Here is a 27,719-nt window from a genome sequence, read left to right on the forward strand (position 1 = left end):
AGTGAACTGTCAACCCTCTTCTCCCCTCTAAGTGGGGGAAATCCTTCATTCATTCATTCAAGAACAGTGCAAGCTGCCCAAGGTGAGAGGGCAGAGAGGTATGGAGTGCCAGAGTAGGGGTGTCCCAGAGAGGAGAGATAATGCCACAGAGCTATGGTGGGGCCAGGAGGCACCGGCACCGGAACTGAGGAATCTGGCAGTGTAAGTGAGGGGTGAGGATCAGGGACAGCAGGAGGCCAATGCCCCTCCAAACTCGAGAGCTTCCCACCCCATTGTCCTAGGAAAGCGAAGGAAGCAGGGATAGAAAGGGAAATTAGGCTAGGGCTGGAAAAGAGAATTAGGGCGAAGAATGGCAGCTATCTGATAGACTTTTCCTATAGAGGGCAAAAACCCTCTTACTAAATAACTTAGTGTGAATATGGGAAGGCATAAGGGTTGAAAAAAAAAGGACTAATAAAAACAGAAGACCTGTTTCATCACAATGCTTAAATAAATCAGCTTGGCAACTGGCATAAAGGAAATGGTGAGGAGTCAAATGTAAAATCAAGCAGCCAGGGATTATGTCTGTGTGACAGGCTATAAAAGCAAAACTTAGGTTGCAAAGTGGACAGCGGAGGCAGGGGTGAGAGGGGAGGGTTGGACACCTCTGAAGATAGGGGTAAAAGACAGGAAGGGCTGGGTTGGAGGAAAGGCCAGACATCACTAGCCCACCTTGTGTTCCCCTCGGACAATGTGGGAGGAGAACTCGTACCGGTCCTGGCTATGGTAGCCGCAGATGTTGCACTCAAAAGGGTCCCTGAAGCCGTGGCAGCCCATGTGGATGGTGAACATGACGTGGTCCAGGAAGAGGATTCGGCAGTGCTCACATTTGAAGGCCTTCACTGGCTCTCCATCCTCACCCACCACCCGTAGCACATCCTTGGCGTGGCCAGGAGCACTCCGGGGGAGCCCTTCCTGCAGCTTGGGGTCCTCTTTGGCGTAGGCAGGGCTGGGCCGGCTCCCCATAACCAGAGCAGGGGCTGACTGATTTGAGGGACACTGAGGTGTGGTTACAATCCCCCCACCCCGCTCCTCGTGGTTGCTCTCTGTGTCTGTGGAGTCCTGGCAGCCATTGCTGGGGGAGACCCCAGGGTCAGCTAGGGAACCCCGAGCCCGGTAGAGGAGGGGGCCCCCATCAGCCAGGTCCTCATGCCCCTCACTGGCTTCCCGGGTTCCAGGCAGCTCTAGTCGGCCAGGGAGAGGCTGCATCTGGGTATAGACAGAACTTATGACCGGTGTGAGCTCTGAGATGCAATTGGCAGGTGGAAGGCGAAGTGGGCGCAGGTGCTCTGCGCCCACAAAGGCTAGTGAGCCAAAGCCAGGCTCCAAACCATGGTGTGCAACCAGCTCCACATCTTTCTCATAGCCACCTGAATTCATGTCAAAGGGGAGATCGGAGAGGCTAAAGCGCATCTGCTTCTCACCTGCAAGGAAGGAGAAAGCACTTGAGCCCCCAAATCAGAGAACATCCTAAGGGTGGCATTTCTTTGTGCTATTTGTTTGTTCTATTTAGGCCCATGGAAGCCCACTTCTAGTTCTGCCATCCATGAGAGTTCAGGAAATTAATTGGGATCCTCATTCAAACCAGAGTCTAGGAATCTTAAGTTAGGGATGTCAGTGTAGACTATTTTCTAAGATCAAAGGACCATGTGATCTACATCAAGGAGGACCATGGGAAATCATATTGTCCAACTCTCCATTAAGAGAAGATAAGGAAACAAAGGTTTGAAGAAGTGAGGTGGCCATGGGAGTGGGCAGCCATGATCTGCCTCCCTCCTTCTGAGGTCTCAGGGGGCCAGGATATAGATGGACTGTGCTCCCTGTCAAAGGCTCTAGGGAAGGAGAGTCAGATTCCTGATTGCTGAGATACTTCCAGTGAAGTCTGACTTCCTTCTTTCTTGTTCTAGCCATTCTGTTCTTTCTTTTTTCCACCCACAGCAGCTAAAGACATGGAGTCTTTCTAGACAGCTCTGCTCCCAGGGCAGCTGTGTTTAGGAAAGTACATTGGGGAAAGGGAGAGGGGACAGTGTCCAAAGATGGAGCCAGTAATCCATAGAGAAAGATCCCGGTGGTCTCATGTTAACTGAGAAAATTACATATTAATATCAACTCAGTTCTAGTATATTGTTATTTATTGTGTTAAATATTTCCCAATTACATTTTAATCTGTCTCAGACCTCTAAGGATTTGACACCTCTGGCACAGTGGAAAGTATGCTAGGATTGGTGGGGGAAGGGTGTCATCAGGAAGAGCCGAGTTCAAGTCACACCCCAGACACCTCCCTTGCTGTGTGACCCCAAACAAGCCATTTATCTTTAAAATCTGTTTGCTCATTTGCAAAATGGTGATAATAATCATCCTTCCCTAGAAGGGTGGAGGGAACCAGATGAGATAAGAGTTGTCTAATGATTTGCAAACCTTCTGGCTTTGGGACTGGGTCTTGTGATTTTAGTGGTAAAGGGACCTTCCAAGTGAAGCACCCTCTACCAATTCAGGTCTTTCTTATTCAGTTCTCTGCTGCTCATAATCTGAGGGGCTTCCTGCACACTGAGAAGTCAAGGACCTACCAAGGATCAGAGCTAGTTTGTCCCTCAGGCAAGCCTTGGACCCAATTTTTCCAGACTCTAAGCCTGGCACTATTCACTGTGCTATCTAAATATGGCCACCTTAGCAGCAGAGCTATTGAAAGTCTATACTTAGAGCTTGTATACAAGGAAAAGAAAGATACAGCTATAGCGGGTACTTTAGCCATGATTCCATGCAAACCCTCAAACACTGTATAGTTATTTTTTTTATTATCTCAGGTTCCAACAATTCAGAAGGGCTTTGGGAACAGGGAACTATTCCCTAACATTTCTACAAACCTCCCCCCACCCTTTTCAGTCATTTGAGTGTCTTACCCACAAACTTCTGGGGGGTAGAGCGCTTGCGTTTGGTGAGGCTGTTGGCCAGGCGGTCGATAAAAGTCGGCCGCTCAGAGGATGAGTGTAGTAGCATGGAATCTGGCACCATCTCTAGGTCACGCATGTCATCACCTGCAGGAGAAATGGAAGAAGGAAGGGAGGAAAGAGGATCAGTCTGGGGCGGATTTGTACTAACAAGACAGGGGCAGCCTGCTTCAGGGAACTTTTAAGGACCAGAAAACTAAGTGAGACAGTCTCCAAAATATACTATACATTCTCTGTGTGACTAGAAGTCATCAGTGTTTTGCTTGCCATCATCTAAAATTCATTCTATCAATATTTTCTCTTCTTTCCAATATTCCTTAAATATTGTAGATATTTATATATAGGAGCATGAATTCAGGGACGAAAGATGTATTAGAGGTCATCTTGCCCAACATAGTTTGCACTCATCTTCTGTCTAGATTTTATCTGTCTCATTTGATTAAGGGCAAGGATTGTGTCTCCTTCCTCTAGCTCAGGGGTTCTTAACTAGGGGTCTATGATCTTATGTTTAAAAAGGTTTTGACCACTATAATTTAATTGATTTCGTTTGTAATCTTATATTATGTTGTATATTTAAAAGCATTCTCCTGTAAAAAAGGTTTATGGGCTTTACCAATCACTTCCCCAAGGGCCCAGGGCACAAAATAGGTATCCTTCTCCAGGTCTCTCATTGCACCCAATACCCAGAAGGCTCTGCACCTAAGATGGGATGTTGGTGACCTGGTATCTTCCCTGATGTGATCACCCTTGCCTCTTCCCATGGAAGCTTTTGGTTAGGGAGACACTAACCAGCATCTTCCTTTCTTCCTGCCTTTCTTAGCATAGGGAACTATGCCCTACCTGGCGCTCCAGTTAGGGCCTGAGCTTCAGTGCTGAGAGACTGCAGGTAGTTATGACACCGCTCCTTGTGTTCTTCCAGCGTACTCTGCTGCTTGTAGCTCCGGCCACAGTAGTTGCACTTGTACGGTTTGCCCACCGTTGGGGAAGACACTAGGGGTTAGGGTTGAGATGGAGAAGAAAAAGTACTAGGGTCATTTATGATCCACAGAAAGGCAAAGAACAAACTCTCAATATCTGGCGTTGAGAGGACCCTAAATTTGACTTAAAACCTTTACTTTTTCACTTGTTACAGGCAAACACATGCCTAGGGACCAATAATAATAATAGGAGAGCAGGAGGAGGGAGAAGAGACCCTTTTGCCAGTTAGCATAGGGTTAGAGCTTCTGGCCAGCTGCTGCTGTTGGGAAGACAAGGACAAAGTCCCCTAGTAGGCAGGCTGGCCACACCCCAGGGCATCAGAACCTGGGCCCCAGGCTGTGGTTTAACCTTTCTATAGGGCGGATGGTTGAAAGCGGCTGTTTATCAGAAAAGGGGATTTCTCAAGTATGCACCTTTGGCTTTTGTTGAGGGGGAAATGTTGGGCTGTTGGCAATGAACTAAAAGCCCTCAGGACTTATGTGGGGTGTCAAGGGGGAGTTAGCTCCCCCTCTACTCCATTCCTAGTTTGACTTCCATTTCTAGACTGAGCTTTCTGTACATTGTTTTTCTATTTCTGGAAACTGATCCCCTCCTGAAATATCAAGGGCATCAAGAAGATGTGTCCTTAATAGATACCAAGGTTGAACTGGGAAGGGATAAAAAGAGAATGCGGGGTTTAAAAGAAAAGTAAAAAGAAGAAAAAGAAGGTGAAAAAAGAACATGATTCTTCACCCCATAAGAAACTATATAGTTATTCTGGTTAGTTTTCTATTTAAAGGCTAGATATTAACATTCTTAGGGGATAGGTAAAAGGAATTTGGTAAATATCAGGTATTAGAGGTTCCATTATGGTATAACAGAAAGCTGACTTCAGTTTTCAAGAAGACCCCTCACACATGGTTGTGTGACCCTGTACAAGTCATTTAATTCCTCAATGCCTTAGGCAGCTGTCTAAGACTACACTGTAGACTATGTGCCAAGCTGCATTGGTAAAACTGAAAAGGTAATCTTACCTGAGATTCCCTATGTCACTGAAATTATAGGTCTAGACTCTATCCTTAAAGAGAACATGAGGGAGCTTGGAACTGAAGGGAAAGGGTGGGGAGAAGGAGAAGGGTGTGTGAGTAGGGGAAGGAAGTTTATATAAGAAACTATGAACTTTTGTTATTGCATGTAATGAAATGTTACTGTTCTGTAATAAATGATGAATAGGAAGAATGCAGGTAAGCATGGAAAGCCTTTCATGAACAGAGGCAAAGCCAAGAAAGCAGAGCCAGGAAAGCAATACACACAACTACATCACTGTAAACAGAAAGCATTGCCACTATAGAAGGGGGCCCAAGAGGATATGTGACTGATTCCACTATAAAGGTCATCAGGAAGCCAGGAGAAAGCATCGCTAGGAAGGTGGGTCTCCCCCACAGTGAGGGAAAGGGGGCTGTCTGAGGTCTGCAGCTATTCCGCTCTCACTCTAGAAATGTTAGCCTTTGAGGATGCGATGAAAACCATCCCTGAGATGGCCCCTGGTTTCCCCATTCAGGCCAATGGCAACTTGCTCAGGCCTTGGGAAGAACCACCTTTTTGACTGTTGTGAGGGTTGAGAAGGCACAGAACCTCAGAGGTGGACTCTAACATCTGTTTCTGCTCTTGCTCATCCCAAGAGAAAATGTCTCCACACCTACCCAGCCCGTCCCACCTCTGCAGTGAGTAGTCCCTAAGCCTGGAGCCCAAACAACCTGTTTCAAACCAGCAGGGGGAGGCTCTCCACTCCTCCTTTCCATTTCAAATCTAAGCCCCACTCACTTCTAAGTGCAGACCTCCCAGGGTGGGGAAAATATACAGGATCCAAGGGGCAAAGGGTAACTGCTTGGTATCTGTGTAACAGATGGATTAGGAAGTTAGGTAGGGGACTATTTTTTCTGTGTCTGCTGCCCCAACCCTGGAGTAAAAAGGTTCCACCCAACTCTGAAGAAGAGCTCTGAAGAGTCAGAGGCTTGGGAAAAGAATAAGGAGGAAGCCATTGGGTTGGCGAAATGACAAACGTATTTCTCTCATATCCTATGACATATGACCCCATGAATTTTAGAAGACAGAACATCAGGAAGAGTTTTCAGAGAGGCTCCCCAGAACCAACTCAACAGCTCTTTGGTCCTCTGTCTACACCATGAGCCCTACACTAAATGAGGAGGCTGGGAAATGCAGCCTGCTCCCTGGATTCACACAATACCAAGCATCTCTCTTGAGGCTGGGCTGGCCAGTATCATTACCTTGGCCCCCCATCAATTTATTCCAAATCCTGAGCCCTTGCCACCCTGTGGCCCTGCACTTGACCTAAGGAGAGGGAAGAGGCAGAAGTTTATAGGCAGATTACCTGCTCTCTTTTCCTTCCAAACTAGTAGAAGGACCTTTATGGGAAACAGGAAAGAATGGAGGAGAAGGTCTAGAAATCATTCCTACATCCCGAGTCAATGTCTAAAGAACCAAAGGGTGGGCCTCTTAACACCTGTGGGGCTTAAGAGTTGGAACAGGTGGGGTGGGAGGATGGGTTTCCCCCAGGGCTCAGAAGTGGGGATGTAATGGGGAACGGATGGCTCTGGCACCAGAGAGGATGACAGCTAAGAGACACCACCATTGCCTCCTATTCCCCTTTGCTCCTCTGCTTAGTTCATGGTAGACATTAAATGTCTTGCCAAATATCCCCTGAAATTTCCCACAAGGGCTCTGTGGATCAGGAGGTAAAGGCAAAGATACAAGGCACCATTAAATTTGTAAATGTTAAGAATTTAGGTTTGCTTTTTTTCAAGCTTTGCTACTTCCTCTCTCCCCCAACGAAATTATTGGCTCTCTAAAAACAAAGAGCAAACTTCCTATTTCTTTTGTATGGCTGGGATTTCATGTTAGTTGACTGAGCCATAGGGCCTTGTGTGGAGTGGGACTGGAGCTAGAGGAGAGTAGGTAGTTCCAAGGTGCAACCCTCCCTCCCTTTACTCCCCTCTCTGTGGCTCACTGACCGGAGTGGGTGCGGAGGTGGCCAGTGAGAGCGTCTCGCCGGCGGCAGGCATAGTTGCAGAAGGGGCATTTGAAGGGCTTCTCCCCTGAGTGCAGCTTGATGTGGCGCAGCAGGTTCCCCTTCTGGGTGAATGAGGCACCACACTGGTTGCAGTGGAAGGGCCTCTCACCTGCAAGGGAGACAGACCCCAGAGGGGAGGGGAGGGAGAGGGTTTTTAAGGCCAGACTTGACCCCCCCACCTAACTGGCTCAGAACACTTTTCTAATAGGCAAGGTGGGTCTATGGTGCCAGGCAGGACTGTGCCTTAGGAATTCCTGCTTTATCTAGTTACTTCTTGGGAGAGTCTCTCTCAGGGCATTAATAGTGTAATGGTGCAGGGATAGGTGCCAGGCATTTATGGGAGGGAGGGGGAGAGGCAGTCCAGTGTCTCTCTCCAAGAGCATTGGCACAAGATGGCCTTTTGGCTTTAATCAATGTCTGAGCTCCAAATTACCTCCTCTGTCTTAGAAGCCAGGGGGGAAGCATTGAAGTGAAGGCATATGTCCATTTCTGGAGAAGAGATTAATGGAGGTGGGGTAGGGGAAATAGAAGGGAGAAGGGGAGCACGGAGGCCCTAGGAAGGGTTGTAAGAACCAGAAACAGTACCCAGGAATCCCAATCTTAGCTTACCCTAGGACACTCCTTAAGGTCTCAACACAGGACCTCCCCCAAACCTCAAGGGAACAATTCTTATCACCACCTTCTCATTGTGATAAATGAGATAGGAGCAAGGGAGGTTGGGAGCCCAAGTTCCCCTTTCTGCCAGTTTGAAATAAGTCATGGGAAATCTTGCTCTTTTCCTGCCTCGACCTCACCCCTCACTGTGGCTTCCCCTAGCACCCTTCCTGATCAATGCTTTCCCCCCACCCCAGTAACTCCTTAGCTATTTCACAGCTATCATTTATGAAAATATCCCAAGAAACACTCTCCTTTTCCCATTTGCAATCCCACTCCAAAGCCTATCCCAGGAGCCCCATTTCTGCTCACCCGTGTGACTGCGCTTATGTACCATAAGTACATTGGGCCCGATGCAGACCATACCACAGATGTCACACTTCAGCTTGCCATTGGGCAGTCGGATGCCTCCAGGGGAGTGAGGCTCTGGGCCGCTCCCATCACAATAACCCAGGGGCTCAGACAACGAGTCTTCTACAATCACACTGTCCTCTTTTTCCAGAAGCCGATCATCTGGCCCCAGCAGTCGGCTTGACTCTTCATCACTGTACATCTCCACCTTGATGGAATTACCTGAGAGATGAACATTTTGTTAGGAAAAGGAAAAGCAAAGAGGAACAATTTAGGTTCGGTAGAGAAGAAATTGGTCAGATTTTTGAGAATGCAAAAGGCATCACTATCCAGTTTCGAGTATACAGTAGTCATGGTGAGGAGCAACTGGTCCTGCTGAGGTCAGGAATATCTTTTTCTATACAATCCACCCACTGGGTAATTAAGCTTCAAGAATAAAAAGATCAGGAGATGGTAAGATGTCTTCTCTTACAAGAAGAAAAATGTGTCTGTGTGTGTTAAAGAAGATGGAATTCCTTTCAACAACTTTTCTATCATTAATCAAGATGTCTGATTCAGCCCTAGGCAAAAAACTAATCAGAGACATTGGTGGCAAGATGGTCTTAGGAGGATTTGGTGAGGGACAGGGGAAGGTGTAGGTGAATTGGAGAGCAGGGGAGGAAAAGAGATATAGGTGGAAGACATATATGACCCAGTTTATCCTCCCACCCTCTACTCATTCCTTTTCTCAATAAAGCTAAAGGTAGAGAGGGTAAAAAAAAAAAAAGAAAAAAAAAGCTGTCTGTGGGAGAAAGAGCTTTGACTTTGGCTCTGGCCTACATTCTGATTATTCCAATCATTTAGAGATGTCAGAGATCTAAGGCCAGTTGAGGACAGGAAGTAACAAGGACTCCACCTGAAGAGGACAGTGAGGGTGAATAGGGAGGGCCCTCCACCCTCTACCAACTTCCCAACACAACACCTCATCACCATCTCTATTTGTCTAACAGAATCAAGAAGTTTCTTCAGCACTTAAACATGTTCTAGTTCCCTACTCATTGTGCACATCTTCTACCCCTCATCTATACTGAGTTAAACTTCATTTTTTCTTAACTGTGACTAACCATTCTCCTTTCAGAAACCAGGGGAACCAAGGACATTGGGCTCCCCAATGCTCTTAAAGGGTTATAGAAGTCAGAAAAAGATAATAGGGAAATAGTCCCTAACAAAAAGAAAAACAGAACCGAATATAAATGGAAATATTTGACACAGGGATGTGACTAGGGTTGGGGTGGGAATGAAGAGCTGATACTTACCACTAAGCGAACAGATGGGTGAAGAGTGCTGGCTATTTGGTGTGCTCACAGTGGGCCCCACTGGGGCCCCACTGAACTCCTTCTCCAGAGATGAGTCCCCACTACCTTGAGGAGACAAAGCAGAACACGGTTAATGGGGGAAGCTTAGAAAAATATCACCCAGCACTCAGTATGTCCTCTTGTCCCTCAGCACGGAGAAGAGAGCCACATGTGTACCCTTCAGACCTCAGGGGAACAGGATGATTGGGGCCCTTTCTACCTCACTTTATAAGGTTGAGGGGAAGAACAGCATCATCAATTGACACCCACAGGAAGCGAAATGGGACTGCGGCTTGGAGAGCTGAGGAAAGGAGACAAATAGGGGCCTCAGGAGGAAGGCATTTTCTTGGGAATGTCTCCCTCAATAGATTCCAAAGGTACCTCCTGGATTTTCTGGGAAAGACCAGCTATAGAGTTCTCTAGCTACTTCCACATATATCATCCAGTCATGAGAAGTCATGTTAAAGGAGGTGATGGGCAGGCCATCTCTTAGGTGAGGACTAAAAATTCTGTCTTTCTTAAGCCACAGACTCATCCTTGGACTCCCAAACCCCAATTCTAAAACGTGTCTCTTTCAGGATGTCTTCCTTTTATGAGGGACTCTACCTGATTCTGCTTACTTCTCTACATAGTGTCCCTTAAGCACTTGCACACTCACTGTGTACTATGGTCTACTGGTTTGGATTTGCTGATTGATATATTGCTTTATACAAGTATTCTTTAGTCTCACGTGTGTTTGTAACCATATTATATGATTTTCTTAAGAGAAGGACCATATTAATTTGGGATGAGGAGAAGTATATATCTAGATATACATGTTACAGATATGTGCAGATACTTAGACAATCATGAGCAGATCTAGCTCTATGCTTATAGTGACATTCACAGACACCTGTTATACAGACACGCAAAGAGAAATTGCAACATCCCCAGTCTGGAAATCTACCTATTATTTTATCCAGATATTTTGTAGTGAAAAAACTCATTCTCACAAAGTAAAGACTGAATTCTAAAAAGGCCAGAATTTGGACCATCCGTCCCTGCTTACAAATTCAAGAAAATTCAAGGCCCCTCCCTGTAAGAGATGCTTCTGTTGCTCCAATTAATGAAGAGAAAATAATCATTCAGAATCTTATTTTTTTTTTAATCAAAGTCTCCCTTTTCATTTTCTATTCAACTTCTGGAGGTTCCTAGATATTAACTTACTTCACAGTGTTATTGGGAGCTTTTAATGCATTAAATAAATATGAATTCTTTATCTTTAGATCTTTTGCAAAATGCCTCATGGCCTAAGACTCAGTCCCCTCTTCTGGGATAGCTTCTGTCTTTTGAGAACATCAGATAAGAACACAACCACATATGAACAGAGCTGTAAACTGATGGGTCCACCCCTCTACCCTCAGACTCCCTTAACTGAGGCATTATATAGAATTTTGGGAGAGGAAGAGTGAGAAAAAGGATCTGTCTTAACCTTTTAAAATAAATTAACAAACACTTATTAAGCACTTAATACATGGCTAGGCATAGTGCTAAAAGGTAGGGGAAAAGATAAAATTAAAACAGTTCCTATACTACAAGAGTCTATGTCTAACTATTTACTTAATATGAAACTGCCCTAGTCAAGAGAGATATGAGGCTTGACTCCACAAAGATTAGTGAACTTAGAAAATGTCAGTGGATATTTGGTTAAAAGTCATTGGCTCTGACTGTATTCCCCTTAGACTTGAGCATGAGGAAAAAACATTCCCTTAACAGCCAAATGGTGCCAGTTCATGAAGCCCTTGGATAGATAAGGCCACTGTCTCTAAGATAAAAATGAGGTAAAGAATATTCTCATCCACTTCTTCCCTGGGGAGTACCAGAAGATTGTTCTATACTCAAATTAACTTTTGAAGGGTTAATTACCTGAAACAATTAGTTTCAGGAGTTAGGAATCAATCTGGAAAACTCATGGACTTTGAATCCTCAGGAAGTAGAGGGAACAAGAGCTAGCTTTGGGAAATTCATCAGATCACCTCAAGGCATCAGGAGCTCAGGGGAGGGAATTTCAAATATCCTAAGTTTCTGGATACTCCAAACTAATCAGGCTAGGCTATTTTCATATCCCAGAAAAATGTTCCTAGGCAAAGCTATCACAATAAGGCTGGCTTCTTAGCCATCAGAATCATATTCTGAGACTCACATTTTAGGATTAGGGGAAGCAGGAGCTCACAGGCTATCTCGTTTTACGTTCAAGAAAAGCTAGCATTCTGTTCTTGCCTTTTCCCCCATCCACCTCCAACGGTATCTGCTCTTAAGAAGCAGTCAGGAAATTAAAGAAAACCTTGAATCCTCATACTTCTCTTCTAGGGCCTTCACTTTGGCAGATCTCTCTTAGCAATGGGGCTCTAAGATAGGGGACAGTTGGCCTGTTCCAAAGAAGCAAGGTAAATGCCAAGCTCCCTGCTTTCCACATCCACACCCACACCCATTGTGGGGACATGGCTGGGAAGAGAAAGAAGCCCCCTCTACCTCTTCAAACCTGAGGCATCTGGTGCCGGGTCCCTATTCCCTTTAACCGGGTTCCCTTTCTTCTCCCACTATCCCACCCAGACCTTCTTTGGCATTTTACCCCTAGCAGTTCCATCTGTGTCCCCAAGGCCTAATCGAGATGTCACCACTAGCTCAGGCGGCTCAAGCCGTTGTCTTTGCTTAGCAACGCCAAACGCCCTCTCCCATCCTTGGCAAGCATAGCAAGGAACGCCCCCTCCCCCTTCCCTCCTCCCTTCTCTCTACCCCTCTCCCTTTCCTCAGGCTCCGGAGTTGTTTCTGAATTGGCTCCTTAGCCCCAGCAACCCCCTTCCCCCTCCCTCTGTCCACTTCCTGCCTGAACTTACATTATCCTTCCCTTGCTGGTGAGACCCCAGGGTGCAAGCGCAAGCCACCGCCTTGGAAACGGTGCTGGAGTGCGGGTGGTGTGTGCATGTCTGCGTCTGGGTGGCAGGCAGGGGTGAGCCCAGCCACTCACCTTCCAGGAAGCATGGATTCCTGGAAGTGAGGGGAACCGCCGTCATTTCATAGGCACCAGCAGCAAACAGCTCGGTGAGCAGGGGCCCACAGCTGCAGCTGGCAAGAAGTGCTCGGCTCGGGGGTGTGTGTGTCTATGTATGATTGAAGAAAGGGCTAGGGAGAAAGAATGGGGGGCGCTGAGGCTAAAACATCTCTTTCCCAAGGCAGCGAGGAGGGCTGAGAGGGGGGGGGAGGCAGATGCCCTCATGCCCAGCAGACAAAGAACAACTACTCAACAAATACCTGAGAATCCAGGGAGTGTGTGCAAGGGAGGAGGAAGAGACAGAGCTGCTGGGCTGGAGGGGGCTGCAAGGGGCAGGCCAGCCAGCCCTTTACCAGCTAAGGAAGCTAAGGCCCCCAGATGCCACAGGACCCAGGACACAGAGCAGCTGCTGAGGTTCTAGGACAGGGCCAAAGCCACTCCCTGCTATAAACATGGGCAATCCTGTCCCTATTTTTTCTACAGCAAAAGGGAGGTCTTTCTCTTTAGGACTAGTGAAGACAAAGCCCTCTTTCCCAACAGCTGAAAGGACCGATAACATTCTGGCTCCTGGCCAGTTCTGCTCTGTTGTCCTGTGCCCTTTTAGGGACCCTAACTACATCTGGGAATTCACAAAACCACTGAACACAACTAAATGTGTCTGTACCATTTCTGCTTGCCTTCCCTCCCCAAGACTGCCCTCTGGGGCCCCTGTGCCACCCCCCTCCCCCAAGGAATCAGCCTTCTAGCAGGATGAGGCTTTGGCTGTGCTCCCTTCCAAAGGAGCTGAGCACTTTAGTGCTGACCTACTTTGAAGGACTAGATTCTCTGATTTTGAGACCCTGGAGGTAGAAGGGACAGGGAATTTGAGAGAAAGTGTCCATTTTGTAAAAATAAAAAATAAAAGGAAGAACAGCATTCTCTATCACCGAGTCCCTTTCTTTTTTTAACTTTTTTTTTTTTTTATTTTTTTAGCATTTTACTATTCTGAAGGTTTGAAGTAATAAATGTTTCTGATAGATGTGGATTTTGAGATACTAAGTTTCTTCTAAAGTAGAATATGGATAGGAATGGAATTTATGTGGATTCAACTTATCCAGATGAAATAGTCTATTACATAGTAAAAGTAGAGAGAAAAAACTTCCTGAGAGTTAAACACTAAGTGGGGCAGAATTGCTCATTTTTCCTTCTAGAGAAACATCAAGATTAGTCATGAGACATCATGCCATTTCCCTATCAACTGACCAGACTAGGGAAAGTTCATTTGTCTCAGACAATAAAGATAAAGTCATGATCTCTAAAACTGAGACTGTTACTCTCAACAATTATAGTCAATCCTCAATATCACCTTTAGAAAAGAAGGGTTGTTGATAGACACCCAGACATCTAGGGAAAAAAATCTCCCTATTCAGATAGACAGGGGAGATCTTTGAGGTCCACTATATTATCCTATCAGCTCTTCTCTCTTTTCCCCTTTTCTCAGTCCCATTTCATCACAACTACCCCCCAGAAATGCCAGGTGAACATTCTCAAGGCATAGCTGAGGTGTCTTTGGCGTCTCCATTTATTTTTTGAGAATCATTTGAAGTAGGAGCCTCTTTTTTTTGGTTCTACAAGGAAACCTCAATCTATTTAGGAAGTGAAAAAAGTTTCCTTTATATAGCAAAGCAGTGAAAGAGTTTCCTAGCTTGATGTTCTTTTTGGATTCTTTAATACTCTGAGGGAAGGAATATGTGGTAATAATGAAGTTAGATATAATGCTGGATGCTCAAGGAAAGAAGTACCAATGAAGGAGGATGGATGCATTTGTATTTTTGAGTCTTTGACTTCATGAAGCAGGAAGCTTAGAAGATTCACAGATACTTGTGGAGACAATGACTTTAGGCTTAAGCTAGGTTCATCCAAAGCAGTCTATTTCTTTTCTGTTACCTCTGTCCATGGAAATAGCTATCAGTTGGTTCTCCATTTGGCTAGACCCTCTTCTCTTCCTTAAATATAGGTCTTGATTGGTGAGAAATAAACATCAGTTTCAAGATGTCCTCAATTAAATCTCACTTTACGCTACCAATAAATTTCAAACTGATCTCCTGCCCATTCTATTTTTTCTTAGTCCTTGACTCATCCATTCAGTCCCTATATCAGCCTCTTTTGGGACAAAAAGCAAATATAAGTTTCTTTCCACAGTATGGAAGGTAACAACTCAAGATTCTAAAACTTGCACCTGGCCTCATTCCCCTAAATTAAATTCTTATTCCAGTGATTCAATATCATGAATCCTTGAGTCCTAGAGATAAAAACTGGTTTCAGCTCCTTTACACTCATCTTTTAAAAAAGAGGCTGAAGAGATGTTTCCATTTTTCACCCACTGTATCTGAGTCTGGTAAGTCTATGGTTATTTCTGCATCACTGAAAATCACACTAAAAGCAAAGGCTCGCCCATTTACCCTAGTCAGAATATCTTCAGGCAAGAAAAAAATACATTTATTTAGGATGCTGGGTGGGGCCTATGCTCACTCATTTTGTTCTGATTCTCTGATGAGAAACAGATTCAATTCTTATCTGACTCACCATCATCATACAACTTTTTGTAGTTTTATCCTAAGTACTTAGCACAGTACTTGTAGTAGATGTTTAATAAATCAATTAAACAAATTGATTGATTGATTCAGGTAGTAACAAAAAGAGACCAGTTATCTCAGAAGAGGAAAAGGGTACCTAGCATCTCTTTTATGTATCTGCTTGTAAGAGTTGATCTAATAAGTGAGAATCACTCCTTTCCTCTTTGCCCATATTTCCAACTTGGGCAATGCTTCTTCTCATCATCTCCTTACATACAGAGAAAACTTAGGGAGAGGAATTATTCTTGATCTCAGAAATAAAATAAGGAAGCCAGCAATCACTACCAGGCCAGACTAGCAGCTTTAAGGACCTTATAGTCCAAGGTGACTCCTTTAAGAAAAAGGAGGGTTACTCCCAGCTTTTAAGAAGCAGAACAAATTAGAGAACATACCAGACATATAGGAGCGGCCATTGCAGTTCTCTATATCCATCTTAAAGAGACTTTGCTGCAAGAGAAAAAAAAATGCTATTAGAAGCTGAGTTCTGGGTAAGTAGCAAAAGTGCCTTCCCATAATTTTTGAATAAGAAGGATTCATGAAGGATGATCAAGATCTTCTTCCTTGTGACAGGCCTCATTTGATACAGCTCCAGAAAAAGGGGAAAATTCATATTGTGCTCTGACAAGAGGAGGAAGAGAATATTTTGGCTTAATCTCCAAGAAGTATGTGAACCTGCAACCCATGAGAATTAAGCTTCAGATCATTCCAGAACTGTTCTAGCTGGGCTTGTTTTGGTGGGGGAAGAAATCCCTTCAGCAGTGGTCTTTAATATGGCAAAGTGAATATATACATCCTACCCACTGGGAGATAGCAGGAGTCTCCTAGAAAACTCCATCCTCTGGCTAAGAGGAGGACAGTGATATGGCAGTGATGCTGAGAGATGGTCACACTAAGGATTTTCATTGCCAGGCAATGAAAAGGGTGATAATGGCGAAGAGGGTGATGGAGAAGAGCAACCATGATAGAATTTAGTGCTGGGTTCCCTACAGTGCTAATGAACGTTTTATACATTTAAGTGGCTTTTCCCCCCTCTAGGCAATTACATTTGCTGTGTTAAAAAACAAAACCTGAGTCTGGGCTTAAAATACAGGTTGAACTGTTTGAAGAAGGCAGGCAATAATTGCCAACAGCATGTTCTAAACAAGTTGGTGCTGAGAACAATTAAAAGTGATAATTTGTTGCAATGAATTATCTCCTTAGGAGCTGAATTGGGAGGGAGAAAAATGAGTGTGATTTATAGGAAATTTGCATATGTCCAAAATTATCCTTACCACATAACAATAAAAATATTTCACAGGAGGATTTGAAAGAGAAGGAGGAGAGAAATAAAAGACCCTTAAGTGGTGAGATCGGTTGGATTGACCACTTTGAAGAATTCCATTTGAGCAAATTCCTGGCTATCCAGTTTGTTACTCATACCAAATCAGGGAAAAGATCCCTAGAGCATCTATCCCTCCATTTCTTCCCAATTATTTGTAGCTCAGAGAGAGACTTGAGAACATAAAAGAAGTTAATTAAAATGACTGATGACATATCCAGGAGCTGACTTATCCAGCAGCTTTCATCTCTATTGCACTAAACTTCAGGTCCTCATCCTCTTCTCCAGAAATACTTAGCAAGTCCCCAGATCCATCATTTTTTTTCTCTTCCTTTTTTTTCTGAAGTAATTGAGGTTAACTTGGGGTGACTTGCCCAGGTTCACATAGCTGGGAAGTGTTGTGTCTATGGGCACATTTGAACTCAGGTCCTCCTGATTTCAGGGCTCTATCCACTGCATCACCTAGCTGCCCCTCCATCATTTCTTGATGTCTTTCCTTAGGTAAGTTCAGTGAGCTGCAGGACTACAACACAGACCAAAATTAAAAGGGGCTTCTTAAATCCCTCTATTAATAATGATAACAGTAGACTTAGCCCATTTATCTAAATATTGTTCATGTTATGAAATTCACACACAGTACTCAAGGCATAGCTCCCTAAGGTGGTCAAAACCATAGGAAGAATACTCTGGAGAGCCATGGAGACTTCATCCTTCCCAAACCATTTTCATCATAACACCATTTTGGCATTTACAAGAGCTCAAGAGAGCTGCTCAAAATGCTTTTTGCCTACGTCTCTTTGGTACTCATAGTACCTAAGGAAAATAGGAAAAGGAAAACAGGATTCTATCTTCTACTTAGAGAAAATAAGGCCAGTAGAGACTTGTCCAAAGTCACATGGTGAGAGTCCAGAACCAGAATGTAGGACATCTGCTGGTTCTTTTCCATTAAACTACTTGAACAATCAAGTTGTTCAGGATCTTATTCATGGTTCTTCCTGTTTTCTCTCTTATTTCTAGCATTAACATCAGTTAAACCAATTTTTTCTTTGATGTCATCTTATAGGAGAGTGGGGATTCACTTCAGAAGTAGAAACAGTTGAGCCAACTAGCTTCCCAGGAAGAAGTGATGGTAACTTAATAATGATTGCCTGGGCTAGAGACTAAGCAACAATTAGGTGAACAAGGGACATATGAAAAGATTGCTCTCTAGTCACTGGATTATGAAGTAGTCCTGACTGAGAGTTGCTCAAATGATCCCAGTCAGATTTCTAAAGGAACCTAGATTAAGCATTTATTTAGAGGAATCAATGCAACTGAGTATCAAATCAAACTTTCCTGCCTTCTAACCATTCAAACAGATACAACATGACTTGAATAAAAGCAATCTTTAATTGACACCAATGCAATTGGGTGCCAAACTGATAACCTCAGAACTGAGAGGATGAGGATTCAGTTACTACTTTAACCTTGGCACCCTTGAAATGAATCTTAGCTTTTCTAAGAAAGAGATGAGGATGCCAGATATCTCATTCCACCCAATCCCTCTAAGCTCCTCCTCTAATCTGGATTCCATTTCTTCATGACCAGGCAAAATCTAGTATCTCCCTGGGCAGAGGAACTGGGTCAAATCTTGCTTTGCCAAGAATCAAGACACTATTTTAGGTAAAGGGTAAAGATAGAAGTTTTGGTTATACAAGACAGCTTTAGATAAAAGACCCTGGGAAAGAATTGACTTAATGACAACAAATCTTTCCATTTGAAGGGAAACCAGAGTACCAAATGTGTACAAGATGTCATCTCACGTGCGAACCTTCCCGAATCCTTCAGTTTAGTGTTCATTCCCCTCTCAGATTACCTTGTATTGATTTATCCTCCCTCACCCCCAAGTAGAATGCAGGCTCTTTAAGAACAGTTTTGTCCATGCACCTTGCATATAGTAAATATATATATATATATATATATATATATATATATAAACTGTTCAACTAAACTGAAAGAAGATTGCTAGTCTTCAGGGACAAAATGAGTTTTCTTCCCTGTTTGATATTAATACATATTATCTGGCTTGGAGATTTCCCGCCAAGCCCAGTAACAGGGTGGGACACGTATATGCCAGTAACTTGGGTGGCCCAATCCAGTGTCTGTCTTTCACAGTTCTGCCAATAGCTGCCACCTTCTATGTCTCCGAAATAGTATTCCCACAGCTCTAATTGTTAATGACAAAAATGACAGAGTTGAGTTTACCTAGCTGCATATTACAAAACGTTGAAATAAGAGTGACAATGGAAATAATTAAAGTGCTTCAAATCCCCCAAAGAATCCAATGTGATAGCGACACTCCCAAACTGGGATTTTTAAAAAGACAAGTTGCCTAGATAAGATAAACAAATTAACTGGGAAAGGAGATCTCCCTTTTTACAGTGGCTTTACTCAGTCTCCATCAGGGTCCCCTGTTCCAATTTGTTCCTAAAGAGAAAAAGGGATAAGCATTCCACTCTCTGGTCAGGAAAAAGTTTGTTTGTTTTTTCCCCCTAGAGAATTGGCTGTTTGGAAATGACTTTGAAGACAAGTTAATGTTCAAATGCTTTATCCCCCATTGTTCTTTGAGGTGATGGTACTGATAGAGAGGATAAAGGGGCAGAGTTAGATTAGGGTCATTATTTTATTTTATTTTATTTTATTTTTTTTGTCACTCAGTACAAGAGGAACAAGAAACAGAAAAGCAGAAACATCTCTTCTAGTCTCTCGAGATATGGGATCTTAAGTACACCATGATTCACTGACAATAGGCATTGCTCTTACCCCTTCATGTATTCACAGTTCCAGTTGAACAAGAAGATCAAAAATGTACTGCTCACTACTGCCTCTGCCTTTTACAACCAAAGTTTGGAAGCTTGTGGTTTGGGAATGACACTGTTGTCTTGTTGCTTTAAAACTGTATTTTCATAAAGGAAACATACTGGGTGGAGTAAATTTGGCAGGTTTCTCATAGAAAGATGTTGGTAAAAGAAGTATCATTTACTGCTTAGCTCCACAGAACCTTCTAGGAAACAAATCTAGACACAAAGAGCTTTGCTGCTCTGAAATGACCTTTAGGGTTAGCTTGTTTTTCCCCCCAAGAGTTGACATCCTAAGAGGTAACCTGACAGCCTTTTTTTAAGTTTGTGTGGCTATCTTTTCTGCTGAGGATACCTGAATAATTTTTTCTTTAGGCTTTAACTAGTGATTTCATGTTCATAGACAACACAAGAAAGCATTATGGTCTCATAAAGTATTTGGAGAGTGAAAGGAAGAAATTTCCAAGACATCCTAAGAATGGCCATTCTAAAAATAAGAGATAATAACTAGGAAGATACCACAGTACCAAAGAGGTAGGAAAATACCATCTCACCCTCTTTTAGATCTCCTATGGCTATATTTTTTCTCTTGCCCTTTCATCTTGCCTCTTTTTCTCATGTGTATTTTAGAAGAAAAAAGAGGGGGCTAAGGCATATGAGAAGAAAGTAGTAACACCTTCTGTGCCATTCACATATATCTTCTTGCATTTCAGCATAGATTAGTCTGAAGAACAGTTACCACATTTAATTCAGATGAGACTTCTGGTAGGTTATTTAGCATAGCATTTAATATATTTTGTCCTACTTAGACAATAAAATCATATAATTTTAATACTAAAATGTACTTTAGAGATCAGCTAGTTGAACCTTCTCATTGAGAAGTGAGGAAACAAGGCCAGAGAGGTTAGATGATTCTCAGTTCAGTGGTTTTTTCCTTACTAAACCATACCAGTTGGAGCAGCTGCAAAGAATTCCAGATTTAGAATGGACCTCAGAGATTTTTTAGTTTAACTCATATCTAAATAGGAGTTATGGAACTCAGGGTAGTCACCAAGCATGAGCTAGGTGGTATCCAAAGAATAGAATTAATTACCTACTAAAGCAACTCATTCTGCTTTAGTACATCATCTAATCTACAGTTTTTCTTTATTGTGGACTCTTAATTCTCCTTCTTTGAAATGTCTACTCATTCCCTCTACTTCTGAATTTTGCACCCAAATACTTTCTGCCTTCTATTTGACAGATTTCAAAATACCTGAATACCCTATACTAACCTAAACTATACTAAAAACTATAAAAACTATACTATACTAAAATACCCCTAGACTGAACATACCTCGGTCTTCTGATTAATTGATCTTTGTAAGACATTATTTCTAGTTCTCTCACTATTCTGAATTCTCTCTCTGGTCATGCTCCGTTTTTTCAATGCCTTTCTCAACAGGTAGTGTCCAAAATCAAAATATCCCAAATGTAGAATGACTCATGATAGGGTTCAATGGGATTACAAAATTCCATCATTCTGGAACTAATGCCTGTTAAAGCAAAGATCTCTTCTCATTTGGCTACCAGATCACACTGGTGATTCATTTTAAGTTTGCTGTATACTAAAACCCCCCCAATTCTCCCACACAGATAACACTGTGAGCCATGTTTCCTCATCCTGTACTTATATAGAGTTGATTGTTTTGAACTGTATTGGACTGTACCTTATCAGATTTAGCTCATTGAACCACTATGTTTTCATTTATGCCATATCTCTTTATTTTGTCCACATGAGGGAAGATTTTGTCAAATATCACGCTGTCATCAAATATATTATACTTTCTTTATGGCATTTTCTTCAACTACCAATTGCTTATCTCACCTGAAAAATTATTTCTTACTGGGTACAGTGGCACATGGACTATAGACATTGCTCCTGGGAAGTTGAGGGTGAAGAATTGATTGAGTTCAGGAGTTCTGCACAGATCTAAAATCAATCAGGTGTCCCAACTAAGTCTAACAACAATATGAAGAGCCCTCAGAAGCAGGGGGCTACCAGACTGCCTAGGGAGAATCAAAATGACTCATATCAGAAGCTTCTGTACCAATCAGCAGAGGAATTGGACCTGAGAAGAGCCAATATGCTTCCATTTTGGGCAAGATAGGGAGATCCAATCTAACCCCCCCCCCAAAAAAAAAGCCTTTCTGAAACAGAACACTTCATTTCTTGGTTGACATTAAGAACTTGTATTTCCACTTCTATTTCAATGAACAATCTGGGAACATAGCCTGTAAAACTCTGCTATGCAATCTAGCCATGTTGATTCCAAATATGATGCCCAGTGAAAAGACAAGCCAGCTAAACGATGCAGTGGAGAAAATAAAAGGCCTGGAGTCAGGAAAACCTGAGATCAAAATCTGTGTCAGATGTTGGGCAAGTCACTTAACCCTGTCTGCCTCATTTTCCTCATCTGTAAAACTAACTGGACAAGGAAATGGCAAACCATTCCCACATTTTTTGCTAAGAAAGCCCTAAATGGAATCACAAAGAATACAATATGACTGAAATGACTGGGAGTGGTGTGAAGAGAGATGTGGAAGAGGCAGACTCCTAAAGACTAGGCAATTGATAAGAAATGTGAGTGAGTACGCTATCTATATTCTCCAGGTAGCTAAGAGGCACAATGGATAGAGTACCAGGCTTGTGATCAAGAAGGTTGAGTTCAAATCTGGCTGTCTAACCTTGGACAAGTTACTTAATTCTGTTTCCCTCAGTTTGTTATCTGTAAATGAGCTGGAGAAGAAATAAGAAACCACTCCAGAATCTCTTCCAAGAAAACCCCAAATGGGATCAAGAGAGTTGAACACAACTAAAACAACAATGACAAAATCCTTTTTCATCAAAATTGTTCTTTTCCTTAGAGTACTTATACAGATGAATCTTGATTTTTTATCAATCCAGAGTCCAAACCATTGTGTGGAAAAGGGAACAGACCCCAATAGTCTGAAAGTAAAACTTATCCCATTTACACAAAGGGTAAACAGGCAAATTAGGAAATTATGTGTCATTACTCAGAATCTACCAGGACTTCATGCTCTGATTTGTTCTCAGAGAGCAAAAATATTGTTTGGGGGGAAAAATGATCCAAATTTATTGGGAATGAAACACTACAGGTATAGACTGAGGTATACATTTTCAGACATGGTCAGCATGAGGATTTGTTTTGCCTCACTGTGTTTATGTGTGTAAAGGGAGGTTTTATAAGGAAGAAAGGAACATAGGCAAAAGAGAGAAAGTGAGGAGAAACAAAAGAAAAGCGCATTAAATAACTGGTTTTACTTCATACCTAGCGAATCAGCAAAGATGACAAAAAGTAATGTTGAAGAAGCTGAAGATAGGCACACTAATACCCTATTGGTGTATATGTGAATTAGTCCAACCACTTGGGAAAGCATATTTGAAATTATGGTAACAAAGTGAGTAAAATGTGCATATCCTTGGACTCAAAAATTCCACTCCTGTACTATATACATCTCAAGGAGGTCATAGACAAAAAGAAAGGTGCCACATACACCGAAATATTCATAGCAGCATTCTTATGGTGGCAAGGAGTTGGAAACAAAGTAAATTCTCATCAATTAAGGAACTGTAAAAATTGTAGTATAACAATGTCACTTTTTTTTAAAATTTAATACCAAAATGAGCATTTCCACATACAAAATAGAATAGAAAAATAGTATCTCTTGCTTCTCTTGTATACATAAATGTAATGGAATATAGTACAACAAATGATAAATATGAAAAATTCAGAACATATGAACTACTGCAGAATTAAGAGAACAAAAAAAAGGTTAATGATTACAAAAATATGAAGGGAAGAGAAAAAAAAATCCCTGAATGACTTGTAATTATAACAATCAAGTCTGGTCCTGGGGAAGAATTGAGAAAATAAGTGCAGGAGAATAGGTTAATGAATTGGTTTTGCTGAACTGATTTGTATTCTCTTTAAATCTTTTAAAAACAATGTTTGTGAACATTTTTATTATTTCCAGATTCTATCATTAAAAAACAATTGAACTCAACAAATACTAAGATGAAAATTTTAGTATATGAAACAAAAAATTGCAGATGTGTATATGAAGCCATGATTCTGCCCACTACTTCTCTCTCCAAGTATACAAATTCAACATATTATTTTTAAAGCTGCCCTCCTTGTCTGTGTTTCCTGTTGACTATCCTTCTACTTTTCCTAAAGAAAAAAAAAAAGCTTTAATGACCCTTTTTTCTTATCTCTCTCCATTTTGGTAACCCTGATCCTGTTATTAAGCCCTTTCCTCGAGTCTCTTCCATCCCAAAACCATTTGAAAGGAAAATAAAACCCAGTGTCAAAAATACAAAATAAAACAAAACAAATACCTACATTTCTAGACTTGTCTAAAAATGTATATCTTATTTTTCACTTTGAATTGTTCACTTCACTGTGAAGAGGTTAATGTTTCAACATGTTTCACCACTGACCCTTTGAAATTCTAGTTGTTCATTACACTGATCAAGAGTTAAGTCTTAGTCGTTTTTTTCTACAATGTTATATTAACTTTTCTCATTCTGCTTATTTCACTCAATAACTGAATGAATTATTCACTTGAACATTTAAGTTTTCTCAGGTTTAATTAAAACCATCCCTTTTATCAGTTCTCATGGTACAATATTCCATTACATTCATATATCATAATTTTGTCCATCTATTAAACAAGTAAGGGGCACCCTTCTCCCCTTAGTTTCCAGTTCTTTGGCATTACAAAAAGAATTGCCATAAATATTTTTGTACATAAAAGTCCTTTCCCACTTTAATTAATCTTTTTGAGGGGATAGTCGAGGGAGGGACTTCTAGTAGGTCCAAATTGTTTTACAGAATGCCCATTACCTTTTCTCCCCCAGGTTTTCATCCTCTATGGAGGAAGCTAAAAACCAAGAGACAATACTAAAGTTTCTAATTCAGTACATTTTTCACATCTGCAAAGCATATTCCACAAGCTCCAGGGAGATCCTAATTCATTCTAGTAAAATAACTAGTAATAGTAATAATAACTTTAAAAAATAAAGTTAAACTTTTTAGGAGTTATACAAAGGACAATTTTTTTTCTGATTTATTATTTTTTTTAAATGAAGGATTGGTCTCTAAGTCATCTTTCTTTACTACAGAAAACAAAAACCCCAAAAGACTAAATATTCTAAAGAAAGGAAAAGAGATGACTTAAAGGTTTTAGGTATCAGAATCTAACCTTTTACATAAAATATGAATCCCTGGGCAACTTTAAGACTTTTGGCAGTTGCAGAGCAGAGGTTCATTTGCATTGGGAGAAGGAGTTTCCTCATCTGGAGTCTCCTATAATAATGAAATCACAGATCAGGAAGAAAAACCAAAAGAGCTTGTACCATCAGAGTCAACCCTTGGTCAGAACAGTCTCTGAGTCTTGTATTCCCATACAGAAGGAAACCTGGAAGACTACTGAAAACTACCCTGACTCAAATTGTTTTCTTTCAGTAGGAAGAAAAAAGTCCAGAGCACCTCTCAAACTTAACAGAAAATGGGTCCCTGAGAGAGAGTCTAGCTTATTCTCAGCTGAGCCAAGTTTTCCTCTTTAATAAAGGCCACTGGCCAGGAGCATTACGAGCACTTCTTTTTTTGTTTCATTCTGAGACTGATAGCTTCTTATTCAAGGGCCAAAAGGTGGTGAGTCAGCGCCAGTGGCATCACAAGAGGGTAAAAGGTGACCTAGTTGAAGTTTATTCGAAGTTTAGCAACCTTTTTAGCAACTTTTAATTCAAGAGCCTCGGGGCAGCCAGGTGACACAGTACCAGCCCTGAATTCAGGAGGACCTGAGTTCTGACACTTAACACTTCCTAGCTGTGTGACCCTGGGCAAGTCACTTAACCCCAGCCTCAGGGAAAAAAAAAAAAAAGAGCCTCTTTCTGTCTCTTCTTCTGGCCCAGGACCCTATATGGATCTCCAGCCTATGGAGGAGGAGGTCTGTACTAGAAAAGTGCATGGGAGCTGAAAAATCCTTTGGTTTCTCTTGGCTGCAATACTGTTGAAATGGGGAGAGAGAAGGGGGAGAAGTAAAAGAGGATCTTATGTCTCCTGCTAACTGGAACTCTACTTTCCAAAGGAGTTGTCTTTGCCTGGTGATGGAAATATGAATTATCTTAATGACACTCCTGGTCACCTTTGATGGACATGTTCCAGATTGGTATTAGCTGTAGCCATATAGTTGACAATTGCTGGTTAATGCAAGAGGAGCTATTGTAGAAAGACAGGTTTTTATGTTACCTAAGGATATGGAGGAGGCAGGAGGAGAAGCAAAAGATGCATTCTAGAACAAAGTGATCAAGAACAACAGAAAGGGAAGTGACACCAAGAGAATCTGGGCCTCAAAAGCCATAACACTAAAGGAAATATGAATCAAAGGTCAAGGGATGGGAGAGGCAACTTTGCACACATAAACACATACACATTCATCTACCAAAACAGTAAATAACTAAGCCGTAAGGAACCTCGTAGTTCATCTTCTCCAACTTTATTTTAGAGCTGAGGACCCAAGATGTAAAGTGCCTTGCTCAAGTCATACAGGTAGCAAATGGCACACTGTGGACCAGAACCCTGGCTTTCTGAATTCAAATACAGGGCTTGTCCATTACAGCATATCTCCCATACGTAGGACCCCTGAGGAGACCCTTAGAGATCACAAACCAGATTCTGACAACTACCAATTCGGGGTAGTAGAGGACAACAGAAACACCACAGGAAGGACAGGAAGTCTACAATGGAGGGAGTAATGAGGCCCTCAGGTAAAGAATTGAGGTTTCTTACTAGACAACTACTAGACAATACTTAGCTTGTTTGAAGGATAAAAGATCTATCTAGAAGCTGAGACCCAGATGGAGTGGGAAACCCCCAATGTCCTAGGCCTTGCAGAGAGAAGGGTGTATCACACTTCCTAAATGCTTTACATCTGAGAAATGTTTCCTTTCAGAATAGTAACAAGTGAGAACGAAGTTTAACTATCACAACCAGTAAAGCATCACAAAAACACAAGTGAGAAAACTTAAATTCCCAGATTGTGGGGGGAGGGGAGGGAGAGAAAGAAAAGGGAGCTGAAGAGGGAGAATTAGTCGGACTAGTTGGTTATAGGATCCCCTTAGTACTCAGGAAGAAAACTTCCCACCCTTCTCCAAGTCTGTCCTTCTTCACCTTTATTCCTATCAGGGCCAAAATCACCCTCTCCCAGACATTTCTTCCTTTTTTTGTCTCACAGATTCTGTCCCATTCCTAACCCTGCTTTCTGGATCTCCTAAATCTCTCTACTGATAAAGCCCATTTTATTCCTCCCCTTCTAGGCATTTCTTTCTATCATACTAATATTCTTCCTCTTCTGGTGTTTCTTCCCACCTTCTCTTTTATTTCTTAGTTAGGATCCCAAGTCCTCAAACTTTCTACTTTCCCCCATCAGCCTTATTGTGCTCTCTCCCGCATCCTCTCAGTTTCCCTGTACTTCCCCCATCTTCCTAGTCTCCTAGCACTTTCCTCTCTCCTCTCTATCCCCCCATTTTCAATCCCTCTGTTTTCTCTGCTCCCCCAGCCTCAGTCTTCCAGTACTTTCTCCCCCCCATTCTCATCTCCCCTCATTCTCTCCATCCCCCCAGACTATTCACTAGTTTCTCCCATATCTTCAGTTCTCCAGTGTTCTCCCCTCATCCTCTCAGCTCTGCTCTTCGTTCCTCCATCCTTTGGACCCCCCTGTACTCTTCCTATTCTCTCTGTTCTCCCTTACTCTCCCCCATTCTCAGCCCTGTTCTCTCTTCCCCTTCATCCTCTAAGTCCCTCTGTCCTCTGCCCCATCCTTTGGACTCCTCTGTACTCCCCCCCCCATTCTTTCAGTTTCCTTAACTTTGCCCCATCCTTTGGGCCCTCCGGTTCCTCTTCCCCCTTCCCCCCTTTCTCTCAGCCCCCTGTGATCTCTCTCCCCCAGTCCCACTTGGATTCTCCCCTTTAAGGGTTCCTCCCCCTCCATCCTCTGTCCCTCTTTCTTTAGCTTTTCGTCCTGCTCGTTCTCCCCTCCCTCCAGGACTATTGACCAATCCTCCCCACCTCGGCCCAGGGGGTCATGCCCCCTCCCCCCCTCCCCCCACTTCTTCCTCCACCGCCCTGTTTACCCCCAGGCCCAGGCCCAGGGGACCCGAGGTATCCCAGGCCTCCCCCCAACCCCCAACACTTCACGCCCTTGCCCCCTTAGGCCCCGCCCCTAGGCTGCCTGGGCCCCGCCCCCCGCCCCCCGCGCGCGCCCAAGCCCCGCCCCTCACTCACCTGAGGCGGCGCCGCGCGCGCGCGAGCGGAGGGGCGGGAAGGGGGGGGGGAAAGTGTTGGGGACGAGGGGGGCGGGGCAGTGGGGGGGGAAGCCCCCCGGCCCAGCCGGCTCGGGGCTGGGGGGTCACGGGGGGCGGGGTCACTGAGGCGGTGGCAGCCAAGCCGGAGCCGGGGTGAGGGCGTTCGGCGGCGG

The 27,719-nt window shown here is 43.0% G+C and overlaps 1 protein-coding gene across 5 annotated transcripts; it reads right to left on the reverse strand.

Moving 5' to 3' along the window:
* Nucleotides 1-471: 471 nt before the first annotated feature.
* Nucleotides 472-27,644, reverse strand: IKZF4 (IKAROS family zinc finger 4). Of its 5 annotated transcripts, none has more exons than XM_074270055.1 (8): nt 27,527-27,644; nt 15,413-15,467; nt 9,336-9,440; nt 8,002-8,262; nt 6,977-7,144; nt 3,828-3,977; nt 2,940-3,074; nt 472-1,463 (listed from the first exon to the last, which is right to left on the reverse strand). In XM_074270055.1, exons 2-8 carry the CDS (start codon nt 15,450-15,452, stop codon nt 703-705), a joined length of 1,620 nt encoding a protein of 539 aa, XP_074126156.1. In that variant the 5' UTR covers nt 15,453-15,467; nt 27,527-27,644; the 3' UTR covers nt 472-702. The 5 variants fall into 5 exon arrangements, with proteins under 5 accessions (XP_074126156.1, XP_074126153.1, XP_074126157.1 ...); XM_074270052.1 differs by lacking the exon at nt 27,527-27,644 and adding an exon at nt 15,822-18,257; XM_074270056.1 differs by lacking the exon at nt 15,413-15,467 and having other exon boundaries at nt 27,527-27,622.
* Between the last annotated feature and the right edge of the window lie 75 nt (nt 27,645-27,719).

Source organism: Sminthopsis crassicaudata, chromosome 5 (assembly GCF_048593235.1).
Source record: "Sminthopsis crassicaudata isolate SCR6 chromosome 5, ASM4859323v1, whole genome shotgun sequence".
In the NCBI taxonomy this organism is placed as follows: domain Eukaryota; kingdom Metazoa; phylum Chordata; class Mammalia; order Dasyuromorphia; family Dasyuridae; genus Sminthopsis; species Sminthopsis crassicaudata.